Raw genomic sequence first — 19,475 nt, 5'->3', positions numbered from 1 at the left:
AGGCCACAGTATCTCCAAGGTATGCCTATATATATTTATATGTGTGTATGCCTGTATATATTTATATGTATACATTTGTATTTTGATTTCTCTCATATATACATATATATACACATATGTACACATATATATAAACACACACATATATATATATAGAATGGAAGATCATTTTACTCAGCACATTTTTAAATGAGTCTATGTATTTAATGTGAGAGAGAGAGAGAGAAAATATGCCTGGACAATTCTAGAAGGGTTCTAAAAGTCTAGCAGCAGCAATTACCTCTGTGGAATAAGAAGACCTGGAAGCTAGAAAGGCAGGATGACTCTGTATAATCTGTTCTTTATGGTTTGAATTGTTTATCACATGTAGACGTATACATGCACACAAACGTATTTACACATGTATATTATTTACATATATGTATATGCTTATACACACACACACACGTAGCGTGTGTGAGAGAGGCCTCCAAATATCACCTGCTGCTTACCTTCCTCTCTCTTTGCTCATGTCACTTGAAAATCTCAAATTTCACATCAAGACAATTTTTATTTTGCTTATGATCTGATGAATTGGGTGGCTGATCTCCTGACTTGAAGCAATGGGAAATACAAAGGTAGAGAAAAATAAAGGCACAATTACAGGCTGAGACCATGAATAAAGCTCTGCCCACATGAGGCACTGAGACTAATGACCACTCCTGAGGGAACACCTAGGCAGAAGTAGGAATTCAACAACACTAACCATTGCTGAGGTGCTCCCTGGTGTGTTCAAACATCACCTTCGCAGTTCTTGCTTTTTTAATCCAAAATATGTGCTGCTGGGAATTCCCTGGCGGTCCAGTGGTTAGGACTCCACGCTCTCACTGCTGAGGGCCCGGATTCAATCTCTGGTCAGGGACCTAAGATCCCACATCCCACAAGCCGCACGGCAAACAAACAAACAAACAAAAGTGTTGCCTAACAAAAAAAGGTCTACACTGAACTTCCAGGTTATTACAAAGTGATTTCACTAACTTTCCTGGTGTACTCTTCCTGGAGTGTGACGATTAATGTGCTTAGCTTTAGCATTTTAATTTAATTTAGCATCATCCATTGAATGTCAACTATGTATAAAGCATTTTGGTACATCCTTGGGGTACACATGGACAAAGAATTATGTCCCTGAGCTGCAATTAAAGATCTTTGAAATTCAACATTATTTGACTAATTATTTTAATATGAAAAGCAAATCTTACATACGAAAATCAGGACTTCTAAAAAGTAAATTGGAGAATTTACATAAACTAAAAACTAAGCTAGTTTTATAGTTATTAAATAAGTTTCCATGGAGACATCTCTTCTCCATTATTAGATGTACTAAAATTTAAAATATATACAATTTCATAATAATACATATATAACATACAGTAGACATCTAATGCAGTAAAATACAATTTATAAACACTCACATCTGAGGTGGGGATGTTAGGATTGCAGAGAAAACTGGTCTATGGGGAGAAAGAAGAATGGAAATAGCTAAAGTAAGAAAAAAAGGAAAAATAAAATGAAGACGCCGCCACAGAAAGATAAAATGACCATCTGCCTTAACTTTCTGGATGACTTTCTACTTACAGATTTCAATCCTTCCTGTAGCCTGCCTCTTTCCTCCGTTAGAGCTCCACCACATATTCTCCCTCTTACAACAGGCTAAGATTCTTCGTTACTCAAGTGATGAAAAGAACTCTGGCCAACACAGAAAACAGAGGCACAGAAAAACCAAGTAACTTGCCCATGGACACTCAGCTTGTAAGTGTCAGGGCAAAGACTCCAGCCCAGGTGTATACAGATGCCTGGCCCCTGTTGTGCGGCCTTGCCTTGCCATTATATCATAAGCTCTAATAATAGCCAGTGAGTGGCTAAGTGTCCAGATTTTTGCTGCAAAGCAAAGAGATAAGTATAGAGGTGTAAAGAAGTCAATTAAATTCTCTTTAAAATCTTGTGAAAATTTCTATTTAAACATTTTTAGCATGTTCAACAATGTAAGATACAGTTTTTCAGAAAGTAGTGTTATCAGACACAATCTGTATCAGATCCTATGTTACAATCACTGCTAAGGATATTAGAGTATTTAATTTTGAGTTTACATAAGACAAAATTAAGGAAAAATCTTAAAGGTTGTAAGGTGGTAGGGCTGACATTTTAATTATCTTCTCACATGTTTATGATGACAGGGAAAGTCATATGGGACCATACGGTTGAGGAATATTTACCCTACTGTGAGCCAACTTTACTACTGTTTCTGTGAAAAGAGAAGTCAGAGGAAATGATTATCATTCTCATCTAACACACTGACACCATTTTTAAAAAAGCCTCATTCCTCTAAACTATTGTTACTAATGGTGTAAGACATAGAAATCCATTGCCGTAGTTTATTGCAGTGTTTTCTTGCTAAAAGGGATTCCATGATCAAATAATATTGGAAAATTTGAATTCAATAAAGTTAAACACGTGCTTAGTTTTATTTGATGTGTTTTAGTCTGATTTTACTGCAGGGCTCCTCAGAGCCTTTAATATGCAAATGTGCGTTGTGAAGCTACAAGTGCTGAGTGGTGTTTACTTGCAGCATTTCCCAAATTTATTTTATTACAGAAGCCTTGTCCCTCTTTTTTTCCTCTATTGGGGGGCGAGGCAGGGGAGAAACACTTGCTTAGAAGGAGCAGCAATATGGTTGAGAACATCAGTTCTTGAGTGACCTGCTCTGCCACAGACAAGTAATTTGAGGGAAAAAAAAACCCAAACAAAAAACAATTCAGTGTCACAGATAATAGAGGGAGAAATGATACTAATTACACAAATTGGAAGAACTCCTGTTACTAATTCTTTTCACAAAGCCAGGTGTAGTCCACTTCTAATCTAGTTCAATAAAAGCCACAGGTAGCCAAAGACAGACATAAAAAGCAGTTTCATCCCAAACTGATTCAAGCTCCTGCTTCTGACTGCAGAAAAGAAAAAAATGTTTCATAATGATTTGAAGAACAGTATTAAACTAAACTCTAAGATAAGGCTATGATTAAATTAAATAGCAATTGAAAACTTTCGAGTTTGTAAATAAAAAGACACCAAATTATACTGAGGTGTCTACTGCTTTGCAAAGCTAGCTCTTTTTAAATAATAGGGTTTTGTTCCCCAAAACTATTGGCAAACTAGTGGCAAACATTAACTGCTGCATATTGCTTTTGTTAAATATCTTAATCAAGGAGTAGCTTTTGTGAGATGCTTATTTTTAAATTTTTAAGTGAAAAAAATCACTCTTTAACCTGCTGAAACTTGGATATTTGTATAATGAGGAAATGCCTACTGATTTCACTTTCCCACTGGCAGTGGTTATCGACAAAGGCTATGCATTACAATCACCAGGGAAACTTTAAAAATACATACCAATGACTCTGCCTCACCTCCAGAGATTTTAAGTCTTGGAGTGGGGACTCTAAAGCAGTTATTTTTAATTCCCCAGGTGATTACAATGTACATTCATGATTGGGGCCCACTGCCCTAAGAGGAAATAAACTATTTCACCAGTGCTGAAATCTAAACATAAACTATCAAAAATAATTAAAGACACAGGAATCGATGAGGCACAGAGAAAACTTTCTTCCATAAAATTATTACTTTAAATTACTGCTCGTTATTTATGCATCATTAACTAATAGTAGCAAAGGGTGGAGAAATAGCAAATTTAATTACTCTCAGTTAAAAAAATCAACCAGAAATGAAGATGACTTCTCTGAAACACTGTCAGTAGCATTTGATCTACAAAATTAAACACAGTTCAATACATTTATTACTTACTGATAATACAATATGCATTTTATGTTAAATTATTTAAAACTGAGGGAATAATGATTTAGGACATTATATCTATCTATCTGAGGTAGGCTACAAATTAAGGGACAAAATTTTAAGGTATTGGGTTAGATATGAAAATGATACAGTACTTCATTATCAGTATCAATATATTGTGTATTTTGATATCATATACATATGACTTGTATATCTTTAATTACTTTATATATATATACATATATATAACTACACACACATATTTATGTATTCATTCATTCATTCATTTATGCAGGCATTCTCCCCAAGGCCATTACCATTAAATCATACTTTATATCTCCCTTAATCTTTAAAAGAACCCTAGGAGATAGGTATTATTATTACCCATATTTTACAAAGGAGGAAACCATCTACAGTCACAGAGTTAGTAAATCAGACATAATAGAAGCTTAATACATATTTGGTAAACATATGCATATGGAAATTCAATTCTTAATGGTAGATAGAGAGTCAGACGTGTACAACAGTTCATCTGCACAGAGTACAAGCCTTTTAGAACCTGTTTTAGAAACTTCTGTGCCAAAAGTCCTATGAAAACTGAGCAAGAACCCAGATATCCTTTCACTTCTCATATAGATGCAAGAATTACCTTCGTTTTCAAAAATGAATACGAAAATATAGATTCCACAGTCGAACCCCAGACTTTCTGAATTAGAATCCATGCTAGTGAGGCCTAGAATTTGTCTTTTAAAAAGCTTAAGTAATTCATATGAATTTCAAGTATGAATTCCAAGTATAGAAACTACTGGATCTCATTCCTCATGTTTGAGATTTAATGAGTGTGGGTCTTACTGGTGCTCCATAAAAAGGGCAGACAAAGAGCCTGCATGGACGGAGCACGTGTGTTCCCAGTTACTGTTTCCTTTCTCCGAGACTAAGAGGCAGCCATACAGCAGAATATGGTGACTTAGGTCTCAGGCTCTGATCCCAGACAGAACTGTGTTGAATTTTAGCTGTGCCACTGCTAGTTTGTTAAGTGGGACAAGTTACTTGATGCTTTAAAAGCCATACGCCTTTTCTGTAGAATAAGAATAATGGCATTCCTTGTCTCATGGTAGGTGCTGGGGTGTTGTGGGAATTAAATAAAAACAATATATTCCTTACTGCATGACACAAGGTCTGATACCTAAAAAGCATACTACATCTCTTACCATTATTGAAGCATCAGAAAGTATTAGAGAGCAGAAAGGAGTCAGAGCTCTGACTGTCAGTGTGTCTTATTTTCCCAGGTTCGTTTATTTATCTTAAATTATTCTTGTTCTAGGGTAACCTCTCCCTCTCCCATTAAAGCTCTGAGTAATCTCATACTTCTTAATGATGTCCTTTCCATGCGGGGGAAAAAACTTTAAAAAAATTTTTCTGTGCTATTTCTATCTAAAAATATGACAATTTGACCCCCTCAGAGCTAATTCTAGAGTGTGTATGCTGCAAATAAACTGATTTAGCTCAGGAATATTGAAAGCAAATATGGTGTAGTATTTTAAAATAAAAAATTTTACAGATGCATGATATGATTGGATTGTACCACTAGTAATCATATAATGCACCATGCAAAGTACAATTCATAGACCTAGTTTTAAATTCAATTCTAATAAGTAAACGGATTTGATCCTGTTGGGGGGAAAGTTGAAGCACGAATCCAATCACTAATCCGATCTTCATTGCCATAAAAATTAAGGCCCGTCTACTTCCTTGGTACTAATGATGAGGCTAAAGAGTGTATATATTTTTATTTACGTATTCAATAATACGATGCTCTGTTCAGTGAATGATGTTCTTCTGCCACTTGGTGGTGCTTGCCAGTTTCAGAATTTGTTTCTTGGTGGCACTGTAACACTAAGTACAAAGTAAGCTGAACAAAATCACAGCATTCCTATTGGAAAGGCTTTGCTTCAAACTGTTTAATAATTTAAAGAACCTCTGTGGAAGCAACTGCTTTTGTTAACTAGTCATAACCCGTAATTAACTCCTTTGGAGTTTTAAGTTACTTTGGGCAAAATGTCTTAGGAAGAGTACATATTATTAGAAAGCATGCCAAAATTTTACTTAGCAGAGAATTCAATAACAGTTTTACTCAGCTAAGAGGTTCCGTAAAATTCTACTGCTATAGCCAAGCACTGATACCCTAGCAGGTCCTGTTTCATTATCATAATTCCTGCATAAACACTCTTAAGGACTTTGCCTTCAGTTTCAAGCATGACTTATTTTCATAAGCCTGATTAGTTACCACACCAGCCTTGCTATGGAAAATGACATGTCCTCACTTTGAACTGGGGAGTTGTTAAATCTTGATCTAGATTAGGCGTGTATTTATGTTGCCCTCTCTGCTGAAAGAGTGCAGCGAAAAGACATCTCTGATTCCTTGTTTTTGCCATATCGGCTGTCAGCTCTATCTAATGGGCATTCCGTTTCCTTAAAGAATTTAGCTGCACTGTCTAGAAGCCGATTTTCTGATGCCTCCAATGTCTGGTCAAATTGATCTGTTTTAATGGAGTCTTCGTCGGTGAGGAGCGCTATGCCACCGACTAGAATGCTGGGATCTGCTGCTTAATTGCCAGGAGCGAGAGACACAGAGATTCAGAAATCTTTGGAGGTGGGCGGGGGGATGGGGGGACTCTCCGGGCGGAGGCGGAGATATAAGATAAAGAGATGGGTTTCACACAGGAAAAAATAAAAGATTTCTTTGAGGCACTGAGGTGCTGCACGATCACATCTCTCAAAGGAGAAGTTAAAAAGCAAGGAAGTGGGAGCAGGTTGGAGGTTAAAGTACTTAAAAAGATAGCTTGGGTATAGTTTGTTTTTCTGGTGGAGCCTGCAAAGGATAGATAGTCTCTGTTTTCAAAGGGTATTGGTGCCTCTGTTAAGTGATTGGGAATGGACGCTAATTGCCTGTGAGATGCTATCACTCAATGTTCTTCTAATTTCAAGGGACACAGGAGAGGGAGAAAGGCAAGATTTAAAAAGAAAAATAAGGAGGAGATGAGGGCTCTTGAAATAAAGGAAAGAAAGAGAGAGAGAAAGAAAGAAAAACAGAAAGAAGAAAGAGGAAGGAAGGGAGGGGGGAGGGAGGGAGGGAGGAAGGGAGAGAGGGGGGATAGAGAAAGGAGGGTACGGGAAGAGAAGGAAAAAAAAAATCCTGAATCACAAAACAATCACACAGCATAGAAGACACTGAATAATCACATAGAAAACTCATCCAAAACACTGTGCAACAACGACCCGGGTCACGAGAGAAAGACGCTCCTCTCCATCCGTGTCCCGGGAAGCTCTGGGTCCCGTTCGTTACTAGAGACTAAAATACCATTAGGCTGAAGAGTGTTGTCTAACTGCGTGAAGAATGCAGCAGACGGAAGGCCGGTCCTATTACGCCGTTTGCCAGGCGCTGGCTGGGGCCAAAGAAGAAAAGGCGCAGAACAAGAGACTTCCCGAGCGAGACCGTCTTGCCTCGCCCACGTCTCTGGCGATCCGGCAGGGACCCGCGTAAAGCTCGCAGGGCCACAACCCGCGCCGCCAAAGAGAGCCGCTCCTCTCAGACGCCGCTTCCCGGCGGATGCGCCCGGCAACCCGCCGTGGCTGATGCAGAGCAGCCTTCCGGCCACTCTCTGACCACCTGTCCCGACCAAATCTGTCCTTCGAAACACATTTGCCCGCACCTCCCAGGCAGCCACACAAATAGGCTCCCGGCTGGAGACGAGTGTTTGGTGGGGAGAGGGCTTCAAACCTTCCACTCCTCGGGCTGATTCTGGGCTGTGAGGGGCCAGGGAGGGGAGGGGAGAGAGAGAGAGCGGAGAGAGCCTGGCTGGCTGGTTGAGCCCGCTCGTTGAGCAGCCTTAGGTTCGCAGGCTCCTGTGAGAACTGCTGCTTCCTCCAGGCCAGCCAGCGCTGTACTCACACCACCGCCTCTCACCCTCTCCTGCTTCCTGCTGCTCCCTCCTCGGCGATATCCCCGGCCTGTATCCCGTTACAGCCAGGCGGCGCGCTCCCGCACGCTAGCGCGCCGGGCGCCGGCAGGACGCCCTCTCCTCCGTGCCCTCTTTCCCCTCTCCTCCCTGCTGCGACCGCTCCTCAGCCACCTCCCCCCTCACCAGCTCCAGCTCCGAGAGACGCCACCCAGCCGCGGCGGGCGCTCGCAGCCCGGGGTCACGCACGGAAGAGGGGCGCGAGATCTGACCCAGCGCGCGGTAGGGGGCGTCCTGCGGCGGAGAGTGAAAGGGCAGGTGGTATTTAAAGGTGTGGGAGTCGCCCGCTCTGAAGCCCGCGATTCTCACTTGAGCCATCCCCGCCTAGCCCCACTCGGGCCAGCGCCTGGTGAGCCAGCCCATCTGTGGCATCGGCCGTCGTCTCCTCCTAGCACCTCCTCGCCGACCCCTCCCTCCGGGACCTGCATCCCGCTCCGCCAATCAACGCCCGACTGCCTCTTCCCACGTGATCCCGGGCGGGCTAAGGACCTGCTGCTTCCCAAACGCCAGAGGGATGCGGGCGGCAGAGCGCGAGAGGCGGCTGCTAGGCTGCTGGGCGCTTTGACTCTCCCTCCACCCAGCCCCCTTGGGCTCCTCTCCTCTGCCCTCTGGACTCCGGTCTCCTCCTGCTGCCCCGGCTCGCCAGAGCCCTCTGCTTATGGCAGCAGCTTACGGCGTCTCCGGTGCGGCTTTTCGGTGCACGACCCTCTCGCTCCCGGGGCTGAGCCGGGTCACTGGATGTTGCTGAAACTCTGGAGATCATGCGCGGGTTTGGCTGCTGCTTCCCCGTCAGGTGCCACTGCCACCGCCGCCGCCTCTGCTGCCGCTGTCCGCGGGATGCTCAGTAGCTCGCTGCCTGACCCCCGCGATCTTGTGTTCTTCCGAAGCCGTTTGCTGCTGCAGAGTTGCGCGAACTAGTCATGGTGCTGTGGGAGTCCCCGCGGCAGTGCAGCAGCTGGACACTTTGCGAGGGCTTTTGCTGGCTGCTGCTGCTGCCTGTACTGCTACTTATCGTAGCCCGCCCGGTGAAGCTCGCAGCTTTCCCTACCTCCTTAAGTGACTGCCAAACGCCCACCGGCTGGAACTGCTCTGGTAAGTCCAGAACCCCAGCCCCCGACCCCTTAACCCCTCAGAGGAAACGCGCGTTTCCAGTACAGACCAACCTCCCCAAGTGCGTCTCCCCAGCCCCTCGACTCCAACCGCTCCAAACCCTTGAGACCACCGACCTCCACCCAGAGGAGCACAGAGAACTGTTGCAGGCCGCTAAGGAAGGGGGCGGGGGTCCTGGGGAGGACAGAAAGTGCAGGTGTAGGAACCTTTGCATCCTTGCACTTAAACTGGAGCTGCGGAGATTTTAAGAAATATTAAGCGGGATGGTTTTGTGGATTCACTGAAAAGAGCACCAATCCTTGGGGAAACGTTAAAACAGAACCTTTTCTGTCATTAAAGAAAAAAGTCTAGCAAAAAAGAGAGAGAAATAAGTTTATGAGACAGAACGAGCGAGAAAGCAATAAATCAAATGGTGACTGCAGGAGAAACACTGATTACTGGCAAAAGTGCCATGAGGGTGCACTTGTCTGGCATTCAAGACCAGGTCACAGAAATTCTAAAGGAGCTTGTGTTTCAAGAGATTCAGTTACTCTCTCTCTGTCTCTCTCTCTCTGTCTCTGTCTCTCTCTGTCTCTGCGTCTCTCTCTCTCTCTGTCTCTCTCCACACACACACACAAACAGGCATACACATCCTCCTTCTCTAGTTGGCTGCAAAAGACGTTGTTTTTGCATCCCCGAATTGCCTCTCTCTTGCCTCCCCAAGCTCCTAGATGGTCGAAGGAAGTTGAGACAACAACCATTCGCCCGTCTACCAGGCCGGGCTGTGCATGACCGAGGCCGGGCAGGCTCACGCGTAGGCGGGCGGAGGGCAGAACTGACCCCACTGGGCGCTGACTCCTCCATTTTTGGGCAGGCTTCCTTGGAGTGCGTCAGGCGCTCTTCTTGCTTGCTCGGGTCCCTTCAAAATCTGAACGCGAGAGCTCGGCAAGCTTTGCTGTGCTGAAGCCTCCTAATTAAATAGCGCCCGAGGATGGGAGTTGCTGCACTGTCCGAGTAGCTTCGCATTTCAGTATGATAGCCCATAGTCTACCGGCGGGATTGTGGTGTGATTTCACTGGCATTTTAAACTGCATTAACATGCCTGGGTATTGTCCCCAAGGTCTGGTCTGTTCTAGTTTTAGCAAGTGTGTATGTAATTTTTCATCTTCTGTATATAAAATTCCACCAAAGTTGAATCTAGCTCTGAATAAAGTGGCTTTCGGGGATGTGTGTGAGCTGAAGTGTATGTAACTTTGGAGAAGAGGGAATGACCAACTGTAACTTATAGGATAAAAGAATATGTCGTCCTGGGTAGTTACTGATGTAAATTCCACAAGGAAAATTATTATACATCATTGTAGTTTGCGCTTTTTAAAGACAAGTTGGGATTTGCAACCCTGTTAGATTTGGGTCAATATATTGCCCTTGTTCTGTTTTTGGCGATTTCTAAATTTGGCATTTTTATAAAACTCAGCATGTTTTCTTTAACTTATTCGTGGCTCATGCATGCATATATGTTATTTTGGATAGACTAAGTTCCACTTTGCAGGCACCTAATCACTTTTTTAGGTGCTTTATCATAGGAACATTAAGTAACCTGCAAAATCAATTGTTTGGAATGTTGATAGCTTTGTAGCCCAACATGACTAGTTTGCTTCATCCCTAACTATGGTACTGTTTTAGGAACTAACTTAAATATGAAATTGGGGTTGACAGTCAAGAAATTCATTATTACCAGATATCTTATAAGGATCTGCAGAAACTAAAGAAAATAAACTGGTTTTCCAGGCAGATTGTCAAGAACCTGGCACCCCCCCTTTATCCCTGTTAACTTGGAGGTGATCAATCTTCATTTGAGCCAGACAGACCATCAGAGAAAACACTGTGCCTGTTTATCTTTATTATTGGGGCTTTGTTTCCTCTTTGTCTGGAAAAATTCCAAATAAGGGGTTGTTGCAGACCTTAAAGCAAAAGAATGATTAAAGATGAAGAAATGGTAAAAGGCATTCTGAGACCATCACCAGCTCTTTTCTAAAATGTGAAGTTTGGGGGTCATAAACTATAGTCTACTTAATGAGAAAATAATAAGGAAGCTAAGAAGCAAGTGTTAAATATTCATCCACCACTACCAGTATTAACCCAAGCTAAAATAAAAGAGCATTATCAAAAAAGCTTATTAAAAGACAATTGACTAGAAAAGAATAGTGAAAAGAAGAAACTAACATTAATCACTTAACTAGAATTTTTTTAGGTTGTCAGTAAAGAATGACCTTGCAGTACAGCTGTGGTTGTTGGAATTAACATTTAGGGAAGTTCTTTTAAAGCTTCAAGATACTTCTTTTTTTGTTCAAGTCTATAACATTTAATGACTGGCGTGTTCTCTTTAAATTTGAGGTTATGATGACAGAGAAAATGATCTCTTCCTCTGTGACACCAACACCTGTAAATTTGATGGGGAATGTTTAAGAATTGGAGACACTGTGACTTGCGTCTGTCAGTTCAAGGTAAGAAGTCTGGTATTTGCATCTTCTGATTCATTAATGAGACGACAAAGCAGAGATCTTCTTTTATAGCCCATCACTTGGCAATTTATAGCTATGCAAGCTAAGAGGAAAGCTGGCACCAAACAGAAGTACTGGCAAGAGAGCCAACTGATGTCAAAAAGGCACAGCTTTTTGGAGAAATGTATGTGCCACAGTTATAAATGCCACTGAAGGTAGAAAGCTTCAGGTTGTTCTTTTGGTGTGTCAAAGGAAAATTATGTTTCTGTGCCCCTTCTAACATGCATGCTATAAGTCAACTACTGGGGATAATAGTCAAAATCATTGCTGGATTAGAAGTGTGGATTTATACTTTTGTTTTTTTGATTGGGGCTATCTTCTTTCGGTCATATTTCTCTGTTTTAATGGTCTTGGGTTTTATTATCCTGGCAATCTGGTTAAGTTTTTAAATGAACTCCTTATCAATGTGACTTTAAAACTACTGTGCTAGTTTGGAAATCACAGCACTTATTAATTTTTGTCAACTTTTCATGGATACCACATTCAATTACAACTGAATCTCCCAGGAATCCAAAAGAGTGCAAATAGACAAAAGTTATTTCATAAACATGAGGAAGATGTGCTTTGTCTCATGTTAAAAAAATAAATAAAAATTAAAAGAGAGAGCGATTGCAGTTGTGGTATTATCAAAACTAGGTTATTAGTATTTATTAAAGATAGAACTCAATGTCATTATTATAGTCATCATCTAACAAATGCTTTCTACCATGTGAAGTATAAGCCTTTTTTTCTCTCAATATGTTTTTTAATTCAAGTATTAGAGATGCTGTACTGATATCTTACGTTCATCTTTGAGTGTTGTTGAATTACTTTGTAAAATACACATCAAATCTAACAAACGGTTCAACTAGAAAATATTCCCATTAATGAAAGTATATACCGGGGATAAGGGAAAACTTTTCCAAGATTGTAAGCAAAACTTTAAAAAAAATTAAAAAGGCTATAAAACAAATAAAATATTAGAATTCAAATTCAGGTCTAAAATTTGTTATAGTCCAATTGTCTCTCAGTATCCACAGGGATTGGTTTCAGGACCACCACAAATACCAAAATCCAAGGATGCTCAAGTCCCTTATATAAACTTATGTAGAATTTATATATAACCTATGCACATCCTCCTGTACACTTTGTCATCTCTAGATTACTTATAATACAATGTATATGCAATGTAAACATTGTAAATACAATGTAAATGCTATGTAAGTGGCAAATTCAAGTTTTGCCTTTTGGAATTCTCTGGAATTTTTTTTTCTCGAATATTTTCTATCTGAAGTTGGTTGAATCTGTGGATTTGGAACCCCCAGATTTGGAGGGCCAACTGTATGTAATATTTAGAATTGTTGATGAAATTTAAATATTTTAGGTTAAGTTCAACCTCCCAGTGAGAGAAAGAAGGGAATTCACATTTCAATATGGTTTTGAATGGCTTATAGATAAGCTAGAAACTTCTTGGACATTATTTTTTTCTTCCTAAGAAAAGTAATAAACAGCTGATATTTGTAAAGTGCACCACCACCTGGTGGGTAAGTATTGCTGTGCCCAGGTTACAGTCATTAGACCATACGATAGTGTTGGAAACATGAATACATATTTAATATTCATGCAACACCAATTTCTAAGGTCTCTAGCCATACTGAACAACGTAATTATGTTCTTTCAGTGAACTACTTGAGAGTGATGGAGCATAAGAACTCTGCAAGTCATACTTCATACAAACGTTAACTAAGGGGAAAATATAGTTGGATAAATCATTAGTTAAAGGCCCACAGGATTTTGTGGATTTTTCCCTTTTCAGTTTGTAATTCCCAGAAATGTATTATTTTCATAACCAAGGGTAGACATAAGAAGTGAACTCATATACAGTATAAAATGAACCAAGAAGAATGTTCCTCAAATGGAAAGCCATAATTATAACAAGATTTTGCCAAGAGAAAGAAAAAGAGGAGTTCACAAAATTCTAAATGGATGCATGCTACTAAAAGAAAATTTATAATTTTCTTATTAAAGAAATTGTGTTCAGTTTTCAGGTTTCACAGAGGGTTTTGGTATAACTTTTATCCACAAAGATATTTATGTTTTTCATGCATTCGGTCAGCCAGTTACATTTGTCATTAATTTAAATAATCGTTGAGTGGTATAGATTGCGGGGGGGCCGGGGGAGTGAATGCGAGTTTGAATAAGAAACTAAAACGTAAATTTCCTTTTCCTAATGCCTGTAGCATTTTAAATTTACTACTAGATTACTGCTGCTATTAGTTTGTGTGTTGCAAAGTTGTCAGTCTGTCAGGAGAAAATAAACATTTCCCTAGTGGAAAATTTAGACTCTGTACATACCAGGAATAGAGAGTGGCAGAATTAAGTTCAAGATCACAAGTTGTGCAAAGAATAATAGATATTTTAAGCTAAGAGTATCTTGACTCAGTACTTTCCAATACTTTCAAATTAATTTGAGAATTTTTTTTTGCCCAGTCTGATGAAAAGGCAGATGTCCTGAAAAATCTATTTTTCTATATACTGTTCTAAACTAGCTTAGGTCATCTCCTCTGTTTCTCCTGCTTTCAGATACAAGTCCAAATTCTTCTATTCAAAATGGGTGCCAACTGTGGTCTTTCTGGCTGAGAGATAAATTTCAAAGAGAAGTGGGTATATGAGTGTATAATCTATGTTTTTCAGTTTGGATTACAATTGGAGCACTAAGGTGAACAAATATTTATCTTCACTTCTCTTAGATGATTTATGATAAACATATTCTACCTTCAAACACGTTATCTCATTTATTTCTCACAATTGAGTGAGATAATTATTTTCTCCTCCTTTTACAGATAAGGAAATTAAGACCCATAAATATAAATAACTTACCATTAAGTGGTGATCCTAAAGCAAGAACCTAGGTCCTTTGACACCAATCTAATTTTTTCTAGGACATTATACATGCAAATAAAAACATTATAACAACAACAAAAGTACCAGTTTATTGTAGACAACTCTTGATGTCAAAAGTAGTACAACTAATTCTTGGATGATGATATGAGTTTCAGAAATGGACTGCAACCTCATGCATCCTACCTTCCTCTCTGTATACCAAATGATGTCCTTGTCATTCTGGTAAATCAGTTGTGGTTTGAAAATTTAGAAACAGTGGATGGATGAATGGATGGCCGGATGGACGGACAGATGGATGAATGGATGAGTGGATGGATTAAAGAAGGAAGGGGGGAAGAAAAGAAGACACATATGCAGCTATTCATAGATAGCACTGGTCATATCAATTAGTATGTAATGATCAATGATCACTTTATAATTTAAAAATATGATGAAGCCTTATGTTTTTCAGGTATCATTTAATTCAAATGTGAAATGTTTTCATTTAATAAGCCACACTTTAGATCTGCAATTGTTCCAGTAACTAGGACTGTATAACAAATTGCCCAGAACTTAGTGGCTCAAAACAATGAACATTTATTTTGCTCGTGAATCTGCAGTTGGACAGGGCTTAATGGAAGCAGCTCACCTCCTGCTCCTCTTGGCGTTAGCTGAGCCGGGGAGGGAACTCAAAGACTTGGTTCTGTACTCTTCTCAGGACTCTCACTCATATACCGCACTGTCAGCTGGGGACCTTGGTCCTTCTCCATGTGGATCTCTCCATTTGGACTAGTTTGGGCTTCCTCATAGCACAGTGGCTGGGTTTCAATGGCAAGCATCCAGTGAGTGAGAAAGAGCCAGGTAGAGGCTGTATCCTTTAACGACCTAGCCTCAGAAGTCACACAGAGTCACTTTCACCATAGTCGCAGGCCTGCCCACTCACTTAAAATCATAAAAAATTTTCCATAATGAAAAAATGTAGTCACAGAGAAGTAAAAGTTACCTATGGAATGATCAAAGGATTGGGACATATGTGGGTTTTTTTATCTCTTTCTTTTTTGGAAGAGAAACATGCCATATCCTAAGCCATTATTCCTAAGCCTTTGACAACCGGGAATATAACAGAACTCACTTAACATCTGTGGAGCGCCTTCTATATGCCAGACTCTATGGAAGGTGCCGACAATATATAAAATGTAAGTTATACATAGCTTCTAGTTGCTGAAATCTCAGTTAAAAGAAATTCTTATTAACCAAACAAGCAATAAATCATATGAAAAATTTCTCACATAAATTTTTTGTTCATTTGTAGCAAAACAAATTCCGTGTATTCATTGAATCCACTGGTGTGACATGTTGCTGCTTTCTTAAGCAATGTGGACATTTTGGAACAAAATCATTCACTGAAAAAACGCATATTTGGAAAATAAACTTAAGATTTTTAAAACATCTGAAGGAAGCAGAATCACTTTTCCCCTGAGAGGAAGTTTGGACAACACATACATTTATGAGCTTAACCATCTGGCCCTGAGTCTTGTTTTTTCTCTACCAGCCAACTATGTGGCCTTTAGCAAGTCACCTAACATCTGAATCTGTCCCTTCCTCTGAAACTGAGCAGTATTCATGATTACCACTGAAAATTATTTCCGATAATTTGGCATATTTTAATGTAGTAGTTAGCTTATTTTTTTGTACTTAGGGTTAGCCTGTGTTCCTTTGTTTTTCTAATTTTAGATACGCATGCTTCAGTGTCGATGTTAGATGGTAACTCTGTTAGTTAAAATATAGATCATGAAAGGCATATAATTTACATTTCTTTTTATAAATGAGTATTCCAAAGCATTTTGAAACATGACTCTTAATCCTCCCAAATGCCCCAGTTAACCATTTCGAATGGGGGAACTAAGCTATAAACTTGTTAAATATTTCATTTTTGAGTGATATACACAAGGTCCTACACTAAGGCAGTGAGAGAAATGGGAGAACCTGGGAACAGACTTCCACTCCTGAGCCTTAATGATTTAGAGTATGCTTCCTCCATGTGTTATTCATTTTAATGAGTGCAAGTCATGGTAGTAAGGGCCAAATACATCGTGCTGATTATCTACAGTTAAGCTCTTTTCAACTCCATACAAATCTTCCTTTTGGCTTGTGCATAGAACTTGGCAGCTCTGTTTTTAGCACTGTTCACATTTGGCTTACTACATCCTTCAGAAGTGGCATATGAGCACTTTATCAGTTTATTCGATATTTTAAGATGCATATCAGCATTGTGTACTAGCACTTGACAGAGATAATAAATACTTCCCACCCCTCACTCCTCATCTTCTGATTACATCTGAATAATCTACAGAAGTAGATGAGAAGGATAAATAGAGAAATTCTAGGTATTAGAGAGAAGAAAACATGGGCCCAAGTAATCTACACACAAAGTATTGTAACCAGGGCTGGAGATGGAGATTAAAAGGTAACCTGGGGAAAAAAAAAAAAAAAAAGGTAACCTGGGACAAGAAGCTAGGAACCAAGCATGAGAAGCTAACTAGCCCAGCCGTTCACACTAATTATGACTCTCATCTGCCTACTGAAAAGGTCAGCAAGTCTACTGACTATAATATGTCACCAGCTGGTCACTTCTTTCTTGTCCCTCTTCCATGTTCTCAGATACCATTGTAGTGGTAGTGGGTCCTCATAAATCCTCCCTACATTCTCCTGTCCCCGATGCTGAACACAGCCCATTTATCAAGCACCTGTACATCCACCTGCCTCCCTGGCCATGGTTCTGACATGAGCACCACCTCCATTTATTTGGTGTCTCTTCAGTATTGCTTATTGGAAAACTCAACTCTTTACTGACATTTTCTTATTGCCTTTTTTTTTTCAGTAGTGATAAAGATGTTCAGTTTTATGGTAGGTCAGTTTTCAGGTATATATATATTTGGAAAGCTTGTGGAAGACAGCCCTTACACAGGTATCACCTGGTCAGAAGTGAATTGCCTACTGAATTAGAGATCCTCCTGAGTGAAAAGTTCCTAACAAAATAGTTTTTAAAATATAATATTGTAGATAGACTGAGTCTGGTAGCCATATAGTGTAACTGTGGAAAGAAATTATTATATAGAACCTTCCAGAATGTCTAGATTAGAAATTGTAGAAATAAAGATTTTAAAAATATGTCATATTTAAAATATTTCAATCATTTTAATCATATTTAAATAATTTCTAAATAGATATGATTTAGTATCTAAATTATCCTGTTAGCAATTACGGTGATTATGAGTGTCATACAATTTGAATTTACTATTAGGAGAATAGTACATAACTATTAGTTAAAAATTATATTTAAGTTTTTCAATAATAGTTGTAAAGTCAGATTCAAAAAACTGTCATTTCAGAGAACATTGTCTTATACCATTTAAAAAATGGTTAGGATGGTTAAGCTATTACAAAAAGGCAACGAACAAGAGCTAAATGGTTGATTGGTAAGGAAGTACAGATATTGTAAGAAAATAGAGTAAGAAAATGAATCTCAGGTTTTTATCATCAGATTATAACCATATTGAGAATTTGCTTTTTTCCATAAATCCTTGAATTGAATTTAACTTTTGATAGAGTTTTAGGTTTATTATCATATATATTAAAACCCTAGCCATCTCACTAAATTATTGGTTTATTTTATATGTGTTATGAATTAGCACATCAAAAATCCAAATATTTTAATAAGAAGTAAAAAACAGAAAAGTGTTTTCACATACATGTATATGTATGATTTGTTTTACTTAGTTTCTGGCATGGGTGAGTATTTATAAATAATCGTCTTGATCATTACATTTGTTAAAATTAAACGATGTAACGCATCTGTAGATAATCACATCAGTGGCGTAATTAGCAGGTATAGAACACAGCCAAGTATCTCTAATGCCTTAGAGTGTGATTACATTATCATGAGTACACCTTGTAGGTTGCCTAATTTCCATTGTAAAATGTGTACATTTTTGTAATGAGGTTGTTTAAAAATGAACTTTTTGTTTTATGAAATATAGGTTAAGTCATACTTTTGAATAATCAAGTTTACATATGGTTCAGTAGTTGTTGATTTTTTTTCTGTATTCCATGGTCTGTTGTTTCTTTCTACACTGTATCTACATCAACATCCAATGGTCTAAAAATATATGAAAAATTAATTAGGAATTCAAATGTCTTATCCAAATATTTAGAAATTTGTAAAGATTCAAATTCAACAGAGGAAAAACATACTAAGGAGTAACTGAATTCTTTGGCATTTCAGCTATATACTTCTGCTCCAAACACAGACACTATTTTTGAATAGCTTGAATACTGTAACATGTTCTGATTTTTTTCCACCAAACCATATGGGCCACATATCAGAAACAAAATTAAATAATATTGATGCATTTGTTGTTATATCTTTTTATTATTGCTTGTCCTATCACTTTGTTGGAATTGCCTGATCAATTTAGAAGCTCTTTTTCCCCCTATCTGAATCAGATGAATTGACGCTGCTTTTGTGTATCTTTGAATGGTGTCCTTACAAAGTCAAAGACTTGCTGGATACAAGGGGGATCACTGAAAATGAAGACAAGTGCTTTCTTTTGTAAATGATGATTTCTGTTCAAGATGTCAGAGGCATGCAGACTCCAGTACTAACCATAGGCTTACATCTGTGTGCTCCCCAGTGCAACAGTGACTATGTGCCTGTGTGTGGCTCCAATGGGGAGAGCTACCAGAATGAGTGTTACCTGCGGCAGGCTGCGTGCAAACAGCAGAGTGAGATACTGGTGGTGTCTGAAGGATCATGTGCCACAGGTATGTATGTGATCCTGAAGACTCCCGAAAACCTTCGGAATGGATTCTGAATCCAAAAACCATGTCTTGCTTTTCACGTTATGTCCTGTTTATTGTTATCCAAATAAATAATCCAGACTATATATTATTAGCTAGACAAGCCTCTTATTCTTTCGTACAAAGTATGCATTATTCTTATTCTATGTCTTTTTACATTTCAAGTCACTTCTGGAAGAAAGATAAATGTACCATAAGGACATTGGTAGATTTTAATATGTATGTTATTTAATGAAGTACAGACAGCTGAATAACAGAATTA

The 19,475-nt window shown here is 39.1% G+C and overlaps 1 protein-coding gene across 1 annotated transcript in view; it reads left to right on the top strand.

The window, feature by feature from the left end:
- Nucleotides 1-8,350: 8,350 nt before the first annotated feature.
- TMEFF2 (transmembrane protein with EGF like and two follistatin like domains 2) overlaps nt 8,351-19,475 on the top strand; it is a 249,896-nt gene continuing 238,771 nt past the window's right edge. Inside the window, exons 1-3 of the mRNA XM_036858121.1 lie at nt 8,351-8,933; nt 11,325-11,434; nt 19,048-19,177. Of these exons, the coding sequence (XP_036714016.1) occupies nt 8,762-8,933; nt 11,325-11,434; nt 19,048-19,177 (412 nt within the window). The 5' untranslated portion in view covers nt 8,351-8,761. The remainder of the gene's footprint in view (nt 8,934-11,324; nt 11,435-19,047; nt 19,178-19,475) is intronic.

Source organism: Balaenoptera musculus, chromosome 7 (genome assembly GCF_009873245.2).
Source record: "Balaenoptera musculus isolate JJ_BM4_2016_0621 chromosome 7, mBalMus1.pri.v3, whole genome shotgun sequence".
Lineage (NCBI taxonomy): Eukaryota > Metazoa > Chordata > Mammalia > Artiodactyla > Balaenopteridae > Balaenoptera > Balaenoptera musculus.
This window is presented reverse-complemented; position numbering and strand designations above follow the sequence as displayed.